Source organism: Orycteropus afer, unplaced genomic scaffold (genome assembly GCF_000298275.1).
Source record: "Orycteropus afer afer isolate SDZICR_OR568_19922 unplaced genomic scaffold, OryAfe1.0 scaffold00558, whole genome shotgun sequence".
Lineage (NCBI taxonomy): Eukaryota > Metazoa > Chordata > Mammalia > Tubulidentata > Orycteropodidae > Orycteropus > Orycteropus afer.
In genome coordinates, this window is record NW_006922145.1 from 1,042,634 (window position 1) to 1,051,748 (window position 9,115).

General features: G+C 44.2%; 1 protein-coding gene across 1 annotated transcript in view; it reads right to left on the reverse strand.

The window, feature by feature from the left end:
* The window catches only part of FRY (FRY microtubule binding protein), a 571,437-nt gene that overhangs the window by 267,812 nt on the left and 294,510 nt on the right, over positions 1 to 9,115 (reverse strand). Inside the window, exons 15-16 of the mRNA XM_042782984.1 lie at positions 8,247 to 8,333; positions 1,302 to 1,473 (exon numbers count right to left, since the gene is read on the reverse strand). Of these exons, the coding sequence (XP_042638918.1) occupies positions 1,302 to 1,473; positions 8,247 to 8,333 (259 nt within the window). The remainder of the gene's footprint in view (positions 1 to 1,301; positions 1,474 to 8,246; positions 8,334 to 9,115) is intronic.

Consider the following 9,115-nt stretch of genomic DNA (forward strand, 5'->3'; position numbering starts at 1 on the left):
TGGCGCGGGATCGGGCAGTGTTTCGTTCTGCTGTGCATGGGGTCGCTATGAGTCGGAAACGACTCGACGGCACTTAACAACAACAACAACAGTCAGAAACAAACAAATGCAAACCAAAAAAGACCCCCAACATCTCTTTATGTTGTTATGTGCCGTCGAGTCTGCCCCGACTCATAGCGACCCCTCCTTGGGTTTCCGAGGCAGTATCACTACGGAAGTAGATTGTCCAACCTTCCTTTATAAGATAGATAGATTGAAATGAGAAAAATTTCATGGAGACTAAATTCAGAATATAACCTGATTTCCTTCAGGGTTTGGGGTTTTTAAAACATAGACTAGACCAATTTTACTGGGGAAAAAAATGAAGGAAACAAACAATAAAAAAGAACAAGTGGATGTATATATTGGTACAAGTTTGATTTATAAATAAGATCATCTACCAAAGTGCACAGATGCCTTCATAATTTAATGTAAAATGCAGATAATCAGTAACAGAGATTTGAAAATACCAGAGATAAAAAACTAACATTTAAATGGCAAATATTAACCAGGAAGTTCAAAAAAAGTTTAAAGGGCAGTGAAACAAAACACAGCATGAACCAATCAAAGGAATTAATGTCACAAGGGCACATCAGCGACTTTCAGAGAGTTTTTTAAAAGGGAATGTCCTAAGGATAAGAATCTTCCAGTCATTTCAAAGGCTTAATAAGGCCTAGCTCCAACCCACCTTTGAAACTCACTGTTATGGACTGAACTGTGTGCCTCAGAAAGATGTGTTAGAAATGGTAGGCAATCATATCTGGAAATGCTGTTGTTGTTGTTGTTGCTGTTCTGTGCTGTCGAGTTGGACCCAACTTATAGCAACTCCTCCTTGGGTTTCCGAGGCAGTATCACTACGGAAGTAGATTGCCTAACCTTCCTTCCGAGGAGTGGCTGGTGGGTTTGAACCGCCAGCCGTCTGGTTAGCAGTCAAGTGCCTTAGGCACTGCGCTACCAGAGCTCCTATCTGGGAATAAGGTTTTATTATTCATCAGTGTAGGGTGTGTTGGACGCCAATCACATTTGAGAAATAAAAAGAGTAGATTAGGGCTAGAGAAGGCACCACACATGGGCGGGAGGGATGATCATCAAGGGACCAGGAACAGAAGCTGAGATCAGGACCGTCCCCCAGACGCCAGAGGGAAAGGCTCCCCCTCCAGCCGGCGCCCTGGCTTGGCCTCCCCGCCTCCTCAAATGTCTGCTCATTAAAGCCCACACTTGGGATTTTTGTTACAGCAGCACTAAGCATCTAAGACACTCACCTATCATTTTGGCTTCCTCTTCGGTTAAGGTTTTACTCAAATAAGTTTTCTTCACTCTCAGGGTGTTTCCGGAAGGGAGAACAGCTCCCGTCACAGGCATAGGAGGGTCACCATCTTTCTGCTGCAAGCTATCGGCTATGACCAAGAAAGCTCTTAAGCCAATGTTCATTCTCTGTAAAAGACAACACGTTCGGGACACAAAGAGAGACCCAGTTATTTTAGTGGCATCAACACCTCAGTTTTCGAGAGCGGTTAAGTGTGTGTGGCTTGATAAGAATGGGAAATGAATCTAAAAGCACAAGAGTGTGGGCCAAATTGATGAAGATAAAAAATTAAGCTCCTGTCACTATTTGTGGCTGTGTCACAAGAAAACTGGGGAGACGTTCGCCCAATCTGGAGGGCGTGTTTGAGAGAACCATGCCATGTTCTGCTTGGGATGTCCCAGGTAACCCTCCAAGTCGTTGCTGGATGCTGTTGGACTGATCAGACTCTAGGAACCTGTGTCACAGAGCAGAACGGCCCTACAGGGTTTTCTCGGCTATAATCTGTATGGGAGCAAGATCACCAGGTGGTCTTTTCTCCCTCGGAGCTGACGAGTGCATCTGAAATGCCAATCTTTTAGTCAGCACCAGAATGCTTAACTGTTGTGCCACTGGGGCTCCTAGGCATGGTGGGTATCCTGTGGAGCAGCTGAAACTGAGGTAAACTGAGGTAAACAAAAGGCTCCATGTCTTCCAGAAGAAGCCCTAAATATTAACTCACAACAAAGAGGGTTCCACGGGGAACCCCAAGCCAAAAACCACCTGCTCTGACTTGCAGGTGTGGCCTTCAATTCACCACGGCCAGCACGTTGGGAAGTATGTTTTAAAAAGTCACCACACAGAACTTGTTACTGATATAAATACACAGACGTATGAGAAGAACAGCCATTCTGGGTTGATGGTTCTTTCTTGGGCTAGGTAAAGCGTAAACGTTGGCTTGGAAAGATGACTCAGCAAGTAATGGTCCTCGGAAGTGCTGACAGCAAAAGGTCAGCAGGGACCGAAACAGCTGTCCTTCTTAAACAACCATCTGGTACACATTTACACTCATCACTATTTTCAAATCTGATTGTGCAGTAACTTCTCAAAGTAGACCGTTGTTGTTGTTGTTGTTACGTGCCGTCGAGTTGGCTCCAACTCACAGTGACCCCACACATGACGAAACAAAACACGGCCTGGCCCTGCATCAGCCTCACAATCCTTGCTATACACAGGCCCATCGTTGTAGCCACTAGGACATCCATCTTGAGGATCTTTCCCTTTTTCACTGACCCTCCACTTCACCAAGCGTGATGTCCTTCTCCAGGGAATGGTCCCTGCTGACAAAATGACCAACGTAGGTAAGATGGAGTCTGGCCATTCTTGCTTCCAAGGAGCATTCCGGCTGCACTTCTTCCAGGACACATTTGTTCATTCTTCTGACAGTTCATGGTACTTTCAGCATTCTTCGCCAGCACCACAACTCAAAAGCATCGACTCTTCTTCAGTCTTCTTTACTCATTGTCCAGCTCTCACATGCATACGAGGCGATTGGAAATACCACGGCTTCGGTTAGGAGCACCTTAGTCTTCAAAAAGACACCTTTGCTCTTCAGCACTTCAAAAAAGTCTTTTCCAACAGATTGCCCCCAAAACCAAACTCACTGCCATGAAGTCAATTCTGACTCACAGCGACCCCCGTAGGGTTTCCAAGGTGGTAAATCTTCACACAAGTAGATTGCTCCATCTTCCTTTCATGGACCCTTCTGGTTGGCAGCCAAACGCCTCAGGCACTGTCCCATCGTAGCTCCTTATACTCCCTACAGCAGATGGTGATTGCAGGACAGGCAGTCCACGGGTGACCAACAAGTTCTGTTCCTAAGTCCGTCTCAAAGCGAATGGGCAGGTAAGTTGGGACAGTTAGGTACAGTATCTAACATCAATCAATCAAATGCTTGTCTTAGTATATAGTACATAGTATACCTTTCTATAAATAGAAGACGTTAAAGAAACACTTCCAGATACACTAAACATCTTCAACATGATACAGTCATAACACTTTCATTGAGTCACAAGGCAATGGCTGTTAGTTATTATGAACCACTGTATGAACCTCAATTTTTTAACATAACAGGGTTTATGGGGGTTGGGGAGTGGGACGTTCAGTGCCCCAGGACTGGTTGTAGTAATGACAAGCGTGGTTACTGTTTACCGTACCCCTCACACGTGCCCAGAACTGCTCATGAACTGTAATCCTTAACACAGTATGCATATGGGGATTCCCGTTGTTCAGCTGAGGAAACCGAGGTCTTCCCTAAGGAGAAAGTGGGGAGGCTTGCACCCACTTAGCTCTGCCTGAATCCCGTACAGCGGGGCTCTTATACCATGAAGCACCAACCTATTTTAGAATGTGAAATAACACTGACTGAGGTTCCTTTAAAACTACTTAGTCAAGCTTAGGAGTTATAATGTTCAACCAGGAACCAAAGAGTATTTCTGACTCATTTATATCCAATCCAATGTGTATTTTCTAACTGTACAAACTTTGACGATACCCTTTGCCTGTCTACTGTTTGGAATGAAAAGCATTGACTTTTTTTTTAAAAAATTTTATTTTGATTTGTGCGAAAGTCTACAGAGCAAATTCATCTTCCATACAGCAGTTCTAAAGCAATGGAATGCTAACGAGAAGGCTGGCGTTCAAACCCACCAGCCACTCCTCAGAAGGAAGATGGGGTCATCTACTTCTGTAGTAATACTTCCTTGGAAACCCAAGGAGGAGTCGCTATGAGTCGGATCTGATCCAATGGCAGCGAGCTTTGAGTTTCTTTTTTCTCATGACATTGACTGTAATCTCCCACAATTCCACAGCTTCCCTCCCACTTCCTCCCCATAGTCACCTCTTCCCTGTGTCCTTCCCTCCATGCACTCCTGCCCCCAAGCTGTCTCCCTGTGAATACACAGCCCTTCTTTCTCCCATGAGTGATCTCTCCAAGGAGTGTATCTACCTAATGTAAACGTTCAGCTCATATGCCTGTCTTTTGTTTGGCTGGAAGCCACAGGTGTGGGTTCAATTCCAGACCTGAAGGGCATCTAGGGGCCATCTCTGAGGGGTTCCACCAGACTCTATCACACCAGCAAACCAGGTCCCCCCTTCCACCTTTTTTTTTTAAATGATTTTGAGTTTTGTTCTGCATTGTTCTCCCACTCTAGCCAGGATCTCAAGAGCATCAACTTTTAAAAATGTATCTGTACAGCAATGCTTCTGCACTCCCTCAGTTATTTTAGTAGTTATCTCATGAAACGTTTCCAAGGACGTCTGTCTCTCTAAAGACAGTATCTCGCAGAAGGAGCCAGTGTTCACCTCATACAGTCACCAAGAGTTGACATCCATGGCCGTGTCTCAATTATCTGCAAGTGGATTATCCACTTGATAAGTCATTCCTGCCAGTTCTCTAAGCTTTCCTTCTCTTGTGGATAATACAGAGGACAGAAGGAAGACGAGACACTTTAGAACAAACATTTTGAACTTAATTTCAAAAATTATATATGTTGTTGTTGTTATGTGCCGTCAAGTCAGACCCAACTCATAGCGACCCCTCCTTGGGTTTCTGAGGTGGTATCACTACAGAAGTAGATAGCCCCATCTTCCTTCCGAGGAGTGGCTGGTGGGTTTGAACCACCAGCCTTCTGGTTAGCAGTCAAGCGCTTTATGCACTATGCGACCAGAGCTCCCCAAATTTTATTTATATATATATAGATAGATAGATAGATAGATGTGTACATATATGTATATATATATGTGTGTGTATGTATGTAAATATACATATATATACCACATTATGTTAATTTCTGTCTCATAACTCCCCCTTTATTATCTATCTGGCTTTCAAAATTAATTTTTTTCCCCTAGATTCCATCTTCCTTCTCTGTGGCATGGGATAATAATATCTATCAACCATGGAGGGGTATTATGAGCACATGACAAGTTGTTGCTGGTAAATGTATACATTGCAAGCCAATCTACTGTTCTATTTTATTAAAATATAATTTACAGGAAGGAAAATCCACAACTTTCACTTGTCTAGTTCTATGAGTTTGGACAATACATACATTCTCTGTCTTATTTGCTTGCTAACTGTGCTGTTCCCCTGAGAGATACGTTTTGGAAGTGTGCTATGTTAATTTTTTTTCAGAGCAACATGTAAAAAAAAAAAAAATTGGGTTATCAAGCTTATGGAAAATATGGGGGAGGGGCACAGTTGGCAACCATACATAGAATTCACACATTATTTGCATCAAAATATGGCACTGTAGCTTGACTATAAGTCTTGGAATCAGTTTATGCTAGTTCTTCAACATTATTCTTCTTTTTCAAAATTGTGTTGGCTCTTCTGGTTTCTTTGATTTGTGGTATCAATTTTAGAGTCAACTGGTTTGTTTCTATAGAAGACATACACCAGTTTTGACTGGGTTTATATTTATTCTGAAGAGTCCTGGTGGTGCAACAGTTAAGTACTTGGCTGCTAACCGAAAGTTGGAGGTTTGAACCCACCAGCTGCTCTACGAGAGAAAGGGCCGATGCTCTGCTCCCTCAAAGACTAAAAACCCACTGCCGTGGCGTCGATTCTGACCCACAGCGCCCCTAGAGGACAGAGTGGAACTGCCCACAGGGTCTCCAAGGCTGTCAGTCTTCACAGAAGCAAAGCCCAAACCACACCCACTGCCTGGAGTCCATTCTGACCCACAGCGCCCCTAGAGGACAGAGTGGAACTGAACCACAGGGTCTCCAAGGCTGTCAATCTTCACAGAAGCAAAGCCCAAACCACACCCACTCCTGTGAAGTCCATTCTGACCCACAGCGCCCCTAGAGGACAGAGTGGAACTGCCCCACAGGGTTTCCAAGGATGTAAATCTTTCTGGAAGCAGACTGCCCCATCTTTCTCTCATGGAGTGGCTAGGGGTTGAAACTGCTGACCTTTTGGTTATCAGCCCAATGCTTTAAGCACAGCACCCCCATAACCCCTTCCAATGAAGATGACAGCCTAGGAAACCCTATGGGGGAAGTCCTACTCTATCACATGGGGTCGCTATGGGTTCGGGTTGACTTGACGGCACCACCACCAATATATTTAACCTCTATGAATTAATTTGGAGAGAGCTGACTTCTTAATAATATTGAATCTTCCAATCCACAGACTCAGTCTTTCCAAATGGGTTTCTGTGATTTCTCCCGTAAGTGCTTTGTAGTTCTCATCATACAAATCTCACACATATTCTATTAGCTTTATCACTAATCTTTCCTATTTTCTACGAGTATCATAAATGGTGATTTTTTTTTTTAATTCAATTTCTAATTGTTCATTCCTAGACTATCAGAATGCATTGACTTTACCTATTTATCTTGTATCCTGTTAACTTAAGGTTGTTCATTAGTTCTTACAGGTTCTGTGGCTTCTTGGGGATTTTAAACCAAGACAACCCTTGTTGTTGTTGTTGTTGTGTGCCGTTGAGTCGGCCGGCCCCGACTCATAGCAACCCCCTTCTTGGGTTTCCGAGGCAGTATCACTACAGAAGTAGGATTGCCCAACCTAGGATCTGCAAATGATGTAGTTATTAGGTTCTCCCACTTCATCCAGGATCTCCTGCGCTGATCCCTTTCCGAGTGTTTGACAGTGGTAACCGGACACCATCTACTTCTTCTGGTCTCATGGTCATATAGGCTGAGGATCACATGGTCTACCAGCCCCTTGGACTAATTGTTTCCAGAGCATGGAATGATCTATGTGGGATCAAATTGGCAAGGCAACTTGAAAAGTTGGATGGGTAAGTTTGGAAGCAATGAGCTTTTTTTTCTTTATATAAAGTGTCAATTATTTTATGTACATATTTTTAATGTTTTACTGTGTTTCCGAAGAAGGTTTACCCAGCAGTTTTTGTTCCCATTCAATGATTTCTACACAAATTGTTCAGTGACCTTGGTTACATTCTCCACAAATATGAATATTCTCATTAATTTCATTCTGGTTGTTCCTTTTCCATTTATCTAGCTTCCTTGCCCCCTTACAGTCTCATCTTTGTTTTAAAATTCTGGTTGAACGCTTGGTCTCACAGAAGTGACTTTTAATAGGAGCCAAGGACTCACTAAAACCACACACACACACACACACACACACAAACAACTCCCTGCTATCAAGTCAATTCCAACTCATAGTGACCCGCATTGGATTTCCAAGGCCATAAATCTTTCTGGAAGTAGATTGCTCGGTCTTCCTTGGTAGGACTGGCTGATGGGTTTGAACTGCCAACCTTCTGGTTAGCACTCAAATACCTTAGGCACTACGCCACACTGTTAACATAGAGTGAACATTTACATCAGGTAGATATACTCCTTAGAGCAATCAATCATGGGAGAATGGAAGGGCAGTGTTTGCACAGAAACATACCTCAGGAGGGAGGAATGCATGGGACAGAAGAACACAGGGAACAGGGAACCACAGGGAGGAAGTGGGAAGAGACCTGTTGCATTGTGGGGAACTGCAGTCAATGTCATGAAACAAAATGTGTACCAACTGCTGTACGCAAAATGAATTTGCTCTCTAAACTTTTACCCACATCACAATAAAAATTTAAATAACAATAATAAAACAAGTGCTTTTGCAATAAACTTTTTTTTTTTTTTTGGACAAGAAGGGCAGAATGTGGCAGCACACCAACTTTTCACCACTGTAAATGGGCAGGTTGGAAATTTTACTTCTGAAATACCACCAGCTCCACCACTCTCTTAAACAACATGCAGAGACACCAGCAGAAGAAACTGGAAAAGACAGCCCTCACCCCAAGCCCCAAAGCCTGAAAGCCGAGAAAAGTAGGGGTCTGAGAACACGCGCTCGGTGGAAGCCCGTAGGCGGGTCATGCATTCATACCTCCGGATTGAGACTGAAAGCTTTGGCTGGTTTCCCCACACAAAGAAAATCGAAAATGATTTCTTTCATTGCAAAATCCAAACGTTCCTATAGTGGAAGCAAGAAAACAACACAAGGCGGTGAAAACACAAATCCAGCATGATACAGCTTGTCGTCAGTGGCTACACACAGCACAACATGAAGGAATGAGAGCTCCTTCTACATTTTATGAATTACGGGGCGTTTCCCGAGGAAGAGCATGCCCATCAGAACCTCTGGTGGAGCCATTTCTCTCTGCATATGGTTTGTAGACAGGCCTTCATTAGATATGTAATTACATCATACATGACCCACAAAATGTAAAGAAAACCTGGAGTGTGTGGTCTTGTAACCAATCCAAATTCTGCCTCTTTGTACTGTGGTATCTAGGCGTCAGGTGCCGTTCAGTGCATTCTGACCCACAGCGCCCCGAGAGGACAGAGTGGAACTGCCCCAAAGGACAGAGTGGAACTGCCCCAGAGGGTGTCCAAGGCTGTCAGTCTTCACAGAAGCAAAGCCCAAACCACACCCACTGACATGGAGTCCATTCTGACCCACAGCGCCCCTGAGGACAGAGTGGAACTGCCCCACAGGGTCTCCAAGGCTGTCAGTCTTTATGAGAGCAAAGCCCAAACCACACCCACTGCCATGGAGTCTATTCTGACTCACAGCGCCCCTAGAGGACAGAGTGGAACTGCACCAGGGGTTTCTAAGGCTGTCAATCTTCACAGAAGCCAAGCCCAAACCACACCCACTGCAGTGGAGTTGATTCTGACTCACAGCGCCCCTAGAGGACAGAGTGGAACTGCTCCACAGGGTTTCCAAGGCTGTCAATCTTCACAGAAGCAAAG